Below are 15056 nucleotides of genomic sequence, written 5' to 3'. Positions count from 1 at the left end.
CAGCACAGTTTTGTCCGAGGTTAGAACCTCATAAACTCTCCCTCATTTCTTACCTTTTCTGTTCAGTTTTTTCTGTCCTCATTTTTTTTTGGTCTCCTTTCTTGAATGTCTTTTCTGACCAACCCAAAGAAATCTTTGTCTAGCTGTCTACAAAGCATTAGAGCATTTCTTCAGATCTCATCAAAACTATTCAGGGACCAGCTCTGCTTCGTGACTTAAAATATCTGATGTTCCCTAATAAGCTCATGAAATCTAATCCAGGGTATGAAATGTTCCAGTATTCCTGTACTCTTCTTACCAAATTCCCATTTTTATTGTGTGTTTTTTTTCCCCTCCTTTCACCCTTGCATATGACCTACTCAGACTATTTCTAGTATGTGTTATGTATTAGCTGTGTTACTTGCAAATGTGTGCATTGTGGTGGGTGTATCCTCTGTTGTGCTTGGTGTTTATTACATTGTTTGGCATATTTAATAGCCACACTTTGTAAACTGAGAGAATCATAGAATTATAGAATATCCTGAGGAGAAAGGGATCATTAAAGTCCAACTGGGACTGGGATCATTAAAGTCCAACTCCTGGCACTGCACAGGAGAGCCCCAAGAATCCCCCATCATGTGGCTCAGAACATTGTTAAGAAGTTGATGTGTGGACTGAAATTAGTATAGAAACAGGCTGTGTGGTTTATACATGATAAACATCTATTATCATTTCAGCTGTGTGCAGAAATAAGATTCCAACTTTTGGCCTGGGAGCAAACATGACACTCTTTAATGTTCCTTGATGCAGGTTTCTACTTTGATGTGATGGAAATTACTCCTGAAGCAGTTGGGATTCACAGATTCAACAGAGACAACCAAAAGGTAGTAATAATCTGGTTAATATCTCAAACTTTGAAGGAGTGCTGTCAAGGCTTCCAATCTTTGCCTTTATATACTTTTTTTTCTTTCTGCCTGAAATATTTGCTGTCCATTTTCATTACATTGATGCAAGTCCCTGGAATGATTTTCATAAGGAAGTATTTGGTCTGTAGCTTGAGAGCATCTACCCAGCCAGGTCTGAACTAGAACTTATATGGTGTTTTTTTTATTATATACTTTCTTTACTGGAAAATATGGATTTGCTGAAACCAACACTGTCTTTGAGACAGGATTAACTTTAAGCTTACTGAGAACCTAGTACATGTAAATGACTTAGTCCTTGTTTTTTAAGTTTTAGACACATAGATAAGGGTGTGTTGAAACTTTGGGCTGTAATAACTTTGGGCTGAAATATTTTGTCTGTATATGTGTGAGCTTAAAGACCTCATTTTGCTGTCCTGCATGACTTGGAGTATGTTACAAGCCACACAGTAGTATTTAAGTAAACACAGGCTCAAGTGCAAGTGGAATGAAATAGAAATTAAATTATGGGAAGTTCTTTGGGTTTTTTTTTTTTTTGTTTGTTTGTGGTTTTTTTTTTTTGTTTTTTGAGGATTGGATCTTGTTTAAATGGCTGGCTTTCTGGGTGGTACTGAAACTCAGGAGATGTCTTTGATCAATCATGACTCCCAGTCGATTAGACCTCACGTAGGTGAACAGGGATTGATGCTATCTGCTGTTTGCAGTGCAGCTCTACTCTCTTAAGTGTTGGCTGCTAAATGAATGCTTAATCACTTCTGGCTGTTACACAAATGTAGGCACTTACTGCAGTGCATGGAGAAACTCAACTTCATGTGAAGGATTCCCTCTATTTGTGTGAAGTTCAATAGTCTCCTGCTTCTGGTGCCTCATTGATGAAAGGACAGAAAAATGTTATAGATAGAAACAAAACAAATGAATGAAGAGATTACATGGTTTCTGTTGCCCTGATTTTTAAAATTTTTTTAAACCTTCTGATGTTTACATTCTTGTAATGAACTTTCTCACACACTTTATGTAAATAACTTATTGTTTTGCATTCTTTTATGGAGGAGGAGAAATTTGATAGACTGTTAGTTTGCCCAGTGTCATTGGAGAGGTGGCACTGTCACCCTCCAATCCACTGTCACTTTTAGAAATCTATAAATGTTAGAATCAGAAAATAAAAAGCTTCTTTTTTTACCTTAGAAAAAGCAGCGAATCCACATCGTGTTGTTTCGTGTCCTGTAGTAACAAGTTTCAGTTTTGTGCAGACAGAAAGAGATTTAGATTTTTGTGACATTGCTTAATTCATCTGAATTTTATACAACTTTATATTATATAATTGCTTTAATTTTATATTTTTGAGATATTGATTCCTAAGCAGCTCTTGCTGATGGGAAATGCTTAGGGAAGAGTTTACAACTTGCCCTAAACTTCTTCCCATTGTGCATCAACTTCAAGTTTGATGTATTTGCCAGCAGCATTGAGGATATGGGCTGTGTTCTCTGTCCTGATCTTCAGGTCCATCTTGTGTGCAAGGGTGAAGAACTGGGTCTAGATGAGAGCAGACCTCAGGGTGAAGGCAAAGATAATCAACTATAAAACCTGTCTTGTGTTTTTAACCACTCTGCAGCTGGGCAGTGTGTGCTGGGGGAGGAGCTGTTAATTCATTCCCTCTTTGGTACAGGTTCCAAGGTTTCCAAAGGAAGTAGAAATACGAGCACTGATTGAAGGGCAGTTCATGGCCAAGAGGATTCATGCTGAAAAGCTGGGATATAAAGTCTGTAAGTATGATGAGAACTAATGGCACTGGAGGCCAAAGGCAGTGATGTCAGTGCTGTGATCCCTGTTCCTGCCTGATGGATACAGAAACTGGTATGAATTCTGAATTTGGCCTCTCAGAAAAATTATTGATGGTGTGTTGGGTGCAAGTTTTTGCAGGTGTTAATATTAGAAGGACCAAGGAGGTTTAGCTTTAAGAAGACTTATTTTTCATTTTTGCTGTTTCATTGTTTCTGAGATGCATTGTCCATTTTTAATAAGAGTTTGGCCTTAGCTTGTTAAGTGAAAAGAAGACCAGCCTTCTGCCTGAAGCACAAGACTAACTCAGAAAATCTGAAATCTATGCTCAGTTCTTGGATCTGCCATAAATTTGTCACACACCTCTTTAGCTCAATTTTCTGTTAATAAGGTAGAAGTCCTTTCCCTGTCTTGTGATTTAGAAAGCCAGAGATCCAGGTTCCTAGAATTTATGGTATGAATAGCTTTTAGCACATTGGAACAGGAAAGTCAGCCAGTACTTTACCTAGAGAAGTGGGTTCAGATCATTACTAGATGTACAATTCTACAAAAATAATACAGGCAATCCTGTAAGATTTTTATTGATGGTTTCTGACAGTGTATCAGCCAGTGGGATCTTAAACATGCTGAATTAACTCATCTGGAGGGTTTTAAATAAATATTTTATTTTTAAAAATCATAGTATTTTTTTATTTACATCCTGACCTCCTTCTTCACAAGTCATTGCTTGACTCCTACCCCCAGGCTTTTATCAATAATCATGAAGGACAGAATATTTTTATTGTTTATTTTTAAGAGAGAACTCCAGGAGCTGAAAGTAGAGAAAATGCAGAGATACTGGAACAAATCACAAGGCTTGACAGCACCACCTCATAAATTTATGCTGTAAAGGTTTTTGTGTTATATATTTTCTTATATAGTTGAAACTGTATTTATTTGTGGAGATTATTTATGGAGACAGGCAGAGTTTCAAATAGACTGTGTTTAAAATACCTGTTTATCTTTCATTCTTAGATTCTGCTGCACCAAAATCTTGGCTTATATAGCCTAGAAAGCTCATGGCTGAGGATAGTTTTGCAGTCTGTAAATGTCAGGGGTTAGACAAGCACCAGAGTGTGAGAAGAACTATTTGAGATATCAGAAAACCCTGACACAGGAACAAATGGGGATAAATTATCTGTAAATACATTTAGGCTGAGTAGGACAGCCAAAAATCCAAATAGTTTTAGGATGTGGCTTAATAAGCTTTAAGAATTCTTCATTAGTATTTTTTTAAAATGCTGTAGATGCCTACAATGAAAAGGAGACAGGTGTGATTGGATTATATTCCTCTGGATTCTTTGGAATATTAAATACTTTTGTTTTGTTGGATCCCTAGGGCCTTTTAGCTATTTGGTAACTTAACAGATGAGTTGCTTTAAAAAAGAACTGCTGAACATAGTGTAGGCTGTGTGCATCTCCCACTTCTCCTCAGTGGTATTATTTAAATGTCATACTCTGTTGTTTGTGTAGTGATGGCAGGCTCACATCTGCATTTGTTGTGTGACAGCTCTGAAAACAGGGTGTGTTCTCAATGTGTTTCAGGGTAAGGATGAGCATTGTGGGAATTACTCCAGCATTGCCAGACTTTCTCTTGTTTAATAGCTGCTGTTTTTCAGGCTGCTTTTTTTTTTTTTTCCTTTCCTTTTAATGTGATTTAAAAGCTTATTTATTTTTTGGATTAAATATGCAGTCGGGACCCTTGTGTTTATTCAATTCCTTTTAGGCCTTGCCTACATGGGGGATTTACTTTGATATTTCCAGGAATCAAGCTGATTTACATTCAGAAATATAATCACAGCAGGGTAAATCTTGGCTTTTTTTTGGTTGTTGTTGTTGTTGCTGTTGTTTGCACTGCTGGGAGAATACAGTAAGCAGTGCTCACAAGCTCTGGAAGGTTCTGTGATGACACCCATAAAATCAATGTGTGAGAGAAATGTATGTGGTGGCATGGTCAGCCACAACAAATGCCTTGCTGGGGTGCCCTGAGGTTTGTGTGGTGCTGTCACAGTGGTGCACATGAGTCAGAAACCTGGCTAAGAATTTCCCTAGCTCTGGCACCAAGGTGCTGGAAAATGATTTTGGCAGCTCTGAACCTGCCTCTCTGTTCTTGGGCCAAATGCAGTTTGCATGGCTGTAATCAGAAAAGCAACAGCGTACGTGAGAGAGAATTTTGTAAAAACAAACAAATAAAAACCTGCCACATAGAGTTCTTGGTTATGCACTGTGAACATGACAAACATTAGATAATCCCTTAGAATTAGCTTCCAGTTAATGAATATATTATCTTGCAAGGAGCAGTATTTTGGATCCTCAGTCTGGCTGGTGCTGTGGGAAGGAGTGCAATGATGCTGAAAGAGCTTTTGTTCCCAGCTGGATGTGTCCAGCACATTATAAATCTGATAGAAATGACAAATAATAGTTTAAAATATCCCTTAAAACAGCTCCTCAGGTGCTGTTTGTGCTGCCTGTGACATGAGCTCAGATTTCAGTGTGGCTTTGGTGCCAGTAGAGGGCAGGGGATTCTGTCTCATGAATTTTGTCTCCGAGGCTGGGACGTGTCAGCCTTGTTCTGAAAACGGCACACAGTCACCAGATGATCCTTAGGAGAAAGGTTAAACCTTATATTAATTGTGATTTAAGGGCTTTCAAAGTGTGTGTCACTCTGTTCTAATTGCTCTAATCTTTCTCAATCAGGTTTCAGAGGAAATCATTCAGTAACACCCTGTATCCTGTTTTGCTTATGTGCTTAAGGGGTGGACTGAGTGTTGAATCTAAGAAACAAACAAGTGAAGTTTGGTCTGTCCCTGTTGTTTACATCCTCCCATTCAGAGATCCATAAAGATAAGGTGAGGGTTTGCTGTTCTGCCTTTATTTTCCTGAATTTTGATTGTATCATAAACACCTTCTATTTTTTCACTTCCTTTTACTGCTTGCAGCCATCCCCCTTGGAAAGCCAAGCTTAAAACTGCAGTTCAGAGGCTGGACTTAGAGCCATTCTTGCTGCATGGTTAGGGGACTCTCTGAAGTCAAAACCATGGTAACTTTGTGGAGAAATGACAGTGTCTGCAGCTCAGTGGCATGGGTGATCACAGCAGCTGTAAAGCTGTCAGTGGTACAGACTGATCTGCCAGTATATACTTCAATAATCTTGATGATCTCTTCAGAGTTGCTTCTATTTCTGACCAAGCAATCCTAAAGTTCATCCTAAAATTGACACTGGCTGGAGAATGTTGCCATGGTCCTTGCTTGGACCTAGTGAGGCTGTCCTGGTGAAAACCCACAAAACGGAATAATTTTGGGAGCAAAATCCATCCCCCACCTTACTGAGAGGTGAAGTAAATATGCCATGATGTGTGTGACATGTGCTGAAGGAAAACAGCACACAGGTAAGGGCTCTGTGCTGATCACACATGTAGTCAATAGATATTTAAATTACATTCTGCTCTAGAAACCTTCATGACAATGGTAATCTGAGCCCTGAATCAACCCATGTTGGATCAGGAGTGTGCTAGAGTTGTGTTAAGTCAGCTTTTGTGGGACTGCAGCAGCAATTAATATATCCTGCTATGGAAGGCTGATTATCTGGTGTGGGGTCTGTGTTGAAGCTGTTGTCTTTGGACAGAGCTTTCTCTCTTCATGTTTTTGTGCCTATCAGTGAGTCCATAATACTCCAATTGCCCAATATGCTGTTCTGTCACCTTTATGCCTTTAGGAATCTGATTGTGCCACCCAACTATCCTCAGCAGGGGCAGGTGGGTAGAAGGTGTCACATTTTATGAGTGCAGGCTTTGTCCATAAAATCCTGTGTGTGTGATTATTGTGTAATTTATAGTTTCTTACATAAATCCATCACTCACAAATGAGGTTGGTGCCTTGAATTCTAGAGACTGTGTTGGTGTTTAAGTGCTGTTTGGGTTACACTGACATGCCTGGGGCTTTGCAGTGCTGTAAGAATGATCTTTTTCAATGGGGTGAATTCTTGAAAAAAAATAGCAACCCTGCAGTGCTAAGGAGAAAAAGAGGAATGTCAGAGCATGCTGGGCCTGATTTCTCAGGTATTAGAGGGGGGACTTACATTTTTGAAGAACTCAGTTTAAGATTACATGAGGGCAAACTCCAAAGTGACGAATTTTCTTTTTCTTCTGGTGGTGTTTTCTTCTGATGCTCTTCTCAGCAGGCTGGAGGTAGCAGTAATGTGAAGCTTTTTTCTTGCAGGGAAGACAGTCTGATGGAGTCAGGGATGCTCAGAAAATAGAATCAAGGAATCATTAAGGTTGGAAAAGTCCTCCAAGATCATCACATCTGACATTTGACCCTAACACCATCATGCCCATTAAGACATCTCATGGAATGCCATGCCTACATGCTTTTTGAACATTTTCAGGGACAGTGACTCCACCACTTCCCTTGTTCCAAACTATCACTTAGAACAATGTGGAACAGTTTTTTTGTTCCTGTTGTCACGTGGAGGCACAGAAACCCAAAGGTGAGACCTGAGGCTGTCACTCCACAACAAAGTGTTGGATTGGAGGGTGAAGTGGCTCTCCTTAGCAAGGCAGGATGCCAGTGGTCCTTGGGGTGCTTCAGGGATGCCTTTGTGTCTGGCTGTGAGACAGATTTTCCTGTTGGTGTTTGTCCTTGACTGTCTGGCATTTGTGACTGTGCTCTCCAAAACTCCTGTGAATTATTGGGAGCGTGGGGATACTTGTTCTGTCAGCCTTTGCCTGCACTGCTGAGTGTGTGTTTACTCCAGTTGTAGCAGTGTTTTGGCTGAAATAAGGAACACTGGGAGTGAGGCCATTTTGTAGTTGCATACAGATTAAATTGATGTTTATGCCCTGTGGGATTTAAATTTCTTAGAGAAATCAATACTAAAATGTTGTGTTGGCTTCGTGCTTGTCTCTTGCTGTTTGCTGCTGAGAGTGCTGATGGTGTTTCAGCAGCACAAGGTGCTGGCTTTGTTAGGGGCCTTTTGCTTCAGCAAGCTTGTGAAAACAGTTTAAAAATTATTAGAGGACAGTGACAGGTTGAAGTATTCTTTTTGGAACAATAGTGAATAGCAGCAACAGCCAGATTCAAACGTGGAACAGAGATGGGGCAGAGTGTGCTGCTTGGCATGCAGTACAAACAGAAATGCCTTGCCATTACATCTTAAACCTATATTTTTGAGGGAGGAGTGTTGGCTCAAAAAGTAGTTTGAAATTCATCAGAGGGCAGGATCTTCCTCCCAGATAAGCCAGTCATTCTGCTGCAGAGGATATTTGTATTTTCTGATGAAACTTCTGCCTGATAAGAGTGCCAGTTTGAGATGGGCAATAGCTTGCCAAGAACTTGACTCTATCCACTTTTATTTTTCACAGAGCATCAGACTTTTATCACGTAGCTGAGCCTTCAAGGCACGATCAAGCAAGGCTTGGTTTTAAGCCAGTGATCTGGAAAGGTTGGTTAGCTCATTACCAATTCCCTGACCAAGTATTTCACGAAAAAATGGCTTTTTATTATTACTTGGCTCAGGAGAGTAAAGTATTAGTTTAACTAATTTTTAAAGGGTTAGATAAAATGTCTCAGAAGGAAATGACCTCATGTGCTATAAGGAAGCTGCTTACGTGCTCTAGAATTTTTCATGCAGTGGCTATTGTCTTGCTTTTATTTTGCTTTATTGTTGTCATACATATACAGGAAACACAATGAAGACAGAAAATCTGAAGAGTTAATAAAAAGATTGCAAAGGGTACTATCTGTCTTTCTTTTCTGACACAATGATAAAATGTTGTCATTCTTTGAACAATTGCTTTTAATGTTTGGTCAGCAAAAGACCAAGTATGTAAATGGTTCAATTCCTGTGCCCTGATGTTAGGAGAGATTGTTTATGGCTCTGTCAGTGGATGTACTGTTCAGGCAGTGCTCAGAAAAATAGTCAGGCTGTCAGTTTTCTGGGTTTGTTAGAGCTTTGTGGATCTCTGGAAGCTGGGGACCTGGAGATCAGCTGGGTTATCTACTAAATCTCCTTTTATTGCTTGTTTTTTGAGACTGATCTACAGTTTTAAATCCAATTAGATTAGCAAGGGAATGACATGCCTGCAGTCTATAACTACCTTCTTGGGGAAAGGAAACTTGATAGTATAGGACTCTTGGGCCTTACAGACAGAAACATTATGGTTCAATAACTGGAAGCTGAAAGCAGGCAAACCTCAAATGACAAGGAAGGTGCAGATTTTTAACAGAAACTGAAATCAAACAGCAGCATTTGACAGTGGTGTAGTGAATTCTTTAGCACTGGCAGTTTTAAGAACAATATTTCCCCTGCCCCCCACCCTAAAACTAGGTGTACTGGTCTAAAGAGATCATTTATGTTACAGAAGAGTGAGTTTAAAAGATGAGAGTTGTCCACTCCACCACAGTCACACGGGAATCTGCAGGAAAAAGAAGTTAATCTGATTCACAGCTATATAACATTGCTGTGTAGTAATCATTTATACCCATAGCAGCTTCTGGTATCCCTGTAAATGAAGCCCTGTTTTCATAATCATTCTGCTTGTAAAATACTATATTTACTGTAGTTGACACTTAGTGAAATGCTACATATTTATTACTTTGAAATCTTTCTCCTGGTGTGTTCCTGTATTTTCATTTTTGTTGCTCAGATGTGACAGTCCTGTTAGTGAACTCTAATCAGCTCTCCCAAGATGTTCCTAGTCCTTCCAGCTGTTTTTCCTCTTTTTCTGGTTTAAGGTTATTCAGCTTCTTTTACACATCTCAGGTTATGCATCACTCCTGGGCATTGAGTGTCTCAATGTTTTCACTGCATCAACCCACAACTGAGGTTTTCAGTGTTAACAGGGATTCCTACTAGACAAGCCATTCTTTCCCTGCTCCCTCTATTTGCCTGCACATACAGTGATTTTTAGCTGTGATGACTGCATGAAATTAGGCAAGGCAATTTTCCCGTACTTAAAAAGACATTACTGCCTAAATTTCAAAAACAATTTTGGAAAGCTAAAGCTTTGTTTCCAACCAGATTTTGATTTCCAGAGGACAGCTACTCAGTTCTTACCCAGATTACCTCAAGGAAAAAAAAATAGCCAACAACCTCCCACATTTCTTGTTTAAGTAAGACCCAAGTAAAGTTCACACAATTGTGGACAAGAGTTATTTTGCTTTCTACTTGCATAACTTCAAGTCTCTTCAGACATGAGGAATTAATTTGGGCAACTTTTTTTTTTATTATTTCTGGCCCATGGTTTTCAAGAACACATATGAAGGGTATTCTTTAAACAATAATGTTATTTAACCTGTATGTGGTGTGTCTAACTTATGCACCAGCACAGGTGAGTGTGGGGTGTATAAAATGACAGGTCTCAGCCCCAAGGTTTTCCCAACCTCAGTTTAGTCCAAGTGTAAAAGGTGGCAAAAGGAAAAGTTAATGGAAAAACAACTCTCAAGTGCAGTGTGCACTTCTCCAGTTCTCTCTCTGAGGTAAGAACAGAAATGTGTTGCCTTTGCACTTGGAGGCTGGAATTTGGGATCACTGACAGGACCAGCCCAAGGGAGCAAACTGGGTGCATGGAAGAGTGAGATTAGAGCATCCACAGCATTAAGTCCCTTGATGACATGAAATTCCTGATCCCAGCTTCTGGACAGTGATATAACTTTTCTCTTTGATGTTCAAAAGGCTGGACTTGACAGTGTCTTGCAGTGACCTCCAGCTTGTCAGTGCTATAACTTTCCTAGCTGGAAAATCCAAAGAATGGATAAAAGAACACAAAGAAAGTTTGCTTGAATCTGAAATTGTCTTTTTCTGACTGCAGTTAGAGTGATTGTACAGCATCAGACAAAGTAAAACTAAACTCAGGAGTACCTGCTGAGCATTGTACATCAATTACTACACAAGTAGAAAGTGAGTTTAAAAATGGCCACTTCTCTACCACTTCTGGTTTAAAACTGTTGGTTTTAAAGTATTTGTGTTCCATTTGACAATAACTGAAGATTAATAAGAAATGTCAAGAAATCTCTGAAAGCTGGAAATTTGAAATTAAAAATAGAAGTATGAATATACATACAAGCAAAGGGTAGATTTGTAATGGTTTTATTTTTCATGGTGTCTCAAAGTGAATTAGTTCTTTAGAGAATACCTCTACTGCAGATAATTTCACGTGTCAATATTTATCTGAAATGTTCCTAAACTGTGGCTTAGCACCTCATGCTTCACCTCTGATTGTGCCTATTTCCATGGATTCTTCTGAAATGCATATTTATTAGACATTTTCAGAAGTTCTGGTGGATGAAAGTTCAATTAGCTCCTGGTTGTAGAAATCAGCTGCATCTTTCTCAAATATAAATCTTTTCCATTTCCACTTTTGCAGTAACACTAACAAATGAACTGACTCATGAACATGTTCAGTTTCTAAAGTTGGTAGCCAAAGTTTCAGCGTGCTTGTCTATCTTGCCAAGGCACTCCATCATTTAGCAGCTTCCCTCAGGGTGTTCTTATATCTTATTTTCAACAGCTTGGTATCACTTTTGTTGCATTTTAACAATGGGCTTTGTTGGTAGAGGGCTTTGTACCCTGGAGGTGTCCATGTCCTGGGGACTCCATTCCAGTGCATCCCTTCTTTGTGTTTCCAGGAGTGGTCACTCAGCTCCTTCCCTCCCCATTGCCAGCATCTGTTACTGAGCAGGGCAGATGTCAGAATTTATCTGCACATAGCCATTTTCTTGGTGGGAAGCTTAAAACATACAGAAATGTTGTGTATTTTATCCTGTGTGGCAGCAGCCCTGTGAGTAGCATTGGAATGAAGGTGGTCACTGGTCACAGAGCCTGAGGGATTTTGAAGGATATTTTCAAAAGCATCTATTCACTTAAAATGCTCTTGATATTTTTTTTTCCTGTGTTTATTCTGGTCAAAAATGAACTTTTTGTTGTTTTGAAGTAGTTCTAATTATAATGGCAATACAAATGTACAAGTGAAGAGCTGCTTGACTAATCTCTTCAAATTAAGAGCACTTCTGGTTAAATGATTTAAGGTTACCTGCAAATGAACAGTTTTACTGCAGAGAAAGTGATACAAAGCTCATATGGGGCACTTAATTTTGTGAACACAAAAGCTTGCTATCCACTGAAATGGAGATGAACATCTGAAGCCATTGTTTTTAAGTATGACAATTGGAATAAGAAATTGCTGGCATATCTGTTGGAAAATGTGGATCTCTGTTTATAAGTAAACTGCAAGTAATAACTCCTTTAATAATCATGTACATCTGATGCTTTGGAGCAATGCCACGAAATTATGAAAAAAACGATCTAAGGGATGGTGTGTACCTAAGGGCTTCACATAAAAGGCTCAAAGAACAATTACCTAAGTTGAATGCAGTGCTTTAAAAACAGCTTCATCCATTTTCCTGCCTTTTTTTGTGCCTTTCCTCTAAATAACCCTAATGTATATTAATTAATTGCTTGAAATAATACCAATAAATCTAACAAGGTTTGTCTAAAGCTTCACTGCACAAAGGAAACTTCATGTTTGTCTCAGTGGTGAGAGAAAAAAATAATTTACTGAAAATATTAAGAAAGCTAATATTAATTTAGATGGAACTTAATGAAATCTTTAATGGCTTTTTAAAATTATTTTCCTTAGATTGTAATTTGAATTAAATCATTACTATTGTTAAATTAGTTAAACACTAAATTAAGAAATGCAAATGAAGTGAGCCCAAAATCCAATGTGGTTATTGTTTTTATTGATATATGTAGGCTAGTGGTGCGGAGCAAATTCCAATTATATCTGATCTGTTATTTGCAGTACAAGTTCCTGACTCTTCATTAAGTGTAATACATTAGATTAAATGCTTTGTTCGATAAGAGCTTGGAAAATACCACTATTACAATAAACCTCTTGCTGCTCTTGCCTCTTTGTTTGGGCTGTTAGCACTGTGCATAATGCAGGCTTTCTGGTTCAAAGTTGGAAAATCCTGCCCAGCTGTGATCATCAGAGGAAGATAAATGTAGGTAGCACAGTCACAGGAGGCCCAGGAGCGAGGGAGAGTTGCTGAAGGCAACTCCATTACATACATGAGTTCACCTGAATAAATGTTCAGTGGCTTCTGTTTTGCTAACTTTAAATACTGGTAGCTAGCGAGGAAAATGCTCGTTTCACATGATATATCTCTCTCTCTATGATTAAAACATCCAAAATAAATGAAGCATGCCTCCACGTATCAGAAGTGAATTGATCCAAGTTGTTCTTTATCCTTTGGTTTGTATTTTTAAATAATTTTTGTATTTATAAAACTGACTGGAATCAGTAGCAATCCAGGGAGGAAAGAGGAAAATGTGTGTGCCATTTTGGGCTTGCCTGCTTTGTGCACAGCCAAGGTACTCGCCTGTGTAAAAGCTCATTTTTCATTTTTAAGCTGCTGTTTTCCTCTGAAGCTGTTCAGGAAGGTGAAATGGAGCACACCAGCTGCCAAACCTCCCTGTGACAGTCCCATGTAGGGAGAGGACACCATAACCAAGGGTAGGTCTGGCTGCATGACTGGGCAAGCTGGGCACACGTGGTGGCACCCACATTCCTGAGCTGTGCCAGGCTTGTGCCTCTGCATCCCTCCTGGTGCTGCATGGCTCTGCATCAGGGGATGGGGCTTCTCAGGTGCTCTCCAGAGCTCCTGTTTGAGCTGAGACAGCATTCATTATTATGCACTGAGGAAGAGCTTGCCTGTGCTGTTGAGCCCCTCATGCAGAAGTGCTCTTAGCTTTGTCAGTATAGTGATAAAAAATACTTTCAGCTCAGTGTGCTCCTCAGTTCAGTTTATTCTGCTGGTGTCAAGGCATGTGTCCAGCCCAAGTGGAGTGGAGGAGCTGCCTCTGCTCTGTCTGAGAGCAAAGATGAGACCTCAAAAAACATAAGACCTCATCACTATTTTCCAGCCTTCTGGAAAGCACTGTTGCATTTGGGAATCATGCAGGCAGGGTGCTGGCAGAGCAGTGGTGGCAGCTGATGTTTGCAGCAGTTGCTCTGGTTTCACTCTACAGAGATCTCTTTTTTCTCCCAGTGCATGAGGTGAGCAGTGCAAGTAGCTCCATAACCATGCAAGTACAACTGATTCCCCTTCAGTCCATGGTTAACCTTTTCCTGGCAGAATTACTCCTGGAATTGATGTGATAGAGGCTCGTGAGGGGCTGCTGCTCTGTTTCAGCCTGATGTGGTGGGCATAGCTAGTGTGTTCAAGTGCTGGTTGGCTTTGGGAGAAGGGGTTCCAATGCTGGAATTTAGTTATTATATTCATGTCTGTGCCAGGAGCATGTGGCAGAGTAGGACAAGACATTGAGCACTGATGTTTTGTGAGCCCTCTTTCCAGTTACCAGAGAAATTTTTGCCCATTGTATTATTGAAAGCCAATCCTTTTCCCATACTGTCTCTGTCCTCCTCCTCTTGTTTCAGTTTCTCAGAATTCTGATTCATCCTGCATCCAGAGCCATTCAAAGGGTTCTGTGAAGGCACTAAAAGACACCATGATGTTTTATTACTGGAAAGAATTAAAATCCCCTGTTTTCTGCATCATGATGAGGACCCTAAGGATATTTGCCATGTTGCTTTGTTTTGTGCATTTGAATGCTCAATAACTGCTACCATACAATTAGCAAAATGCTTCCCTTTCTTGGTTTCCTCCAATGCTCCTCATTGCACAAATCCATGGAGTGTGGGTGCAGAATGAGTCTCTGAAATGCTTTTATCTGTCAGTGTAGCCTATTCATCCCACTCAATTCCCATGGTCATCCCTCATCTGTGCTGGGAATAGAAATTCTGAGACCATTCTGGCTGGAAAACTTCCTGGATGCCCTCAGCTGGCATTGCTGCTGATGTTGGTGGCAGCTGGAGAGTGTCTCCTCACAGTGGTGGTGTGTAGAGAGAAGTTTCTGGGTTGGAGAAAGAGATCTTTACCTTCCAGGAGATGTCTTGTGGTTTTTGAGGCTGATATTGCTTGGCCTGTTCCTCTTGAGGATTTTTGAATTTTCTCTTACATAGATGTTTTCAGATACTTCTTCCAGGCTTGGGGGCCTTTTTGCTGTCAGAGGATAACTAGACTTCCAGAATGATCCTCTGGCCTTCTAGGACCACATTGCAATGGCATCATCTTGTACTTGAATTGAATTGAATGGTGTGGCACAAGCAACCTGCACAGAATGAGGATCCCAGCACCCTGGCAGGGCAAGCAGGGGTTATTTTCAATGCACACTTTTAAATGGAAATCAGTTATGGAGAAGCTCTGGAAGCACTGGCAGAGAGGAAATGTGGTTGGTGTTGACCTTTAAGGTTTGACCATGCTGCACAACAG

At 39.9% G+C, this 15056-nt stretch overlaps 1 protein-coding gene across 13 annotated transcripts in view; it reads left to right on the top strand.

Moving 5' to 3' along the window:
• XYLB (xylulokinase) overlaps positions 1-15056 on the top strand; it is a 97978-nt gene that overhangs the window by 39465 nt on the left and 43457 nt on the right. For 12 of the 13 annotated variants that reach the window (XR_010366471.1, XM_064427893.1, XM_064428094.1 and 9 more), the window contains 2 exons: positions 790-863; positions 2569-2665. Coding sequence is in view for 11 of the 13 variants with exons in the window: in XM_064427893.1 (XP_064283963.1) it covers positions 790-863; positions 2569-2665 (171 nt within the window). In the remaining 2 variants the exon portion in view is untranslated. The remainder of the gene's footprint in view (positions 1-789; positions 864-2568; positions 2666-15056) is intronic. The other variant, XR_010366475.1, reaches the window with a different exon arrangement.

The sequence above is a fragment of the Passer domesticus genome, chromosome 1 (assembly GCF_036417665.1).
Source record: "Passer domesticus isolate bPasDom1 chromosome 1, bPasDom1.hap1, whole genome shotgun sequence".
Taxonomy (NCBI): Eukaryota; Metazoa; Chordata; class Aves; order Passeriformes; family Passeridae; genus Passer; species Passer domesticus.
Note: the sequence above shows the minus strand (reverse complement) of the source record. Positions and strands in the feature narration are given on the sequence as shown.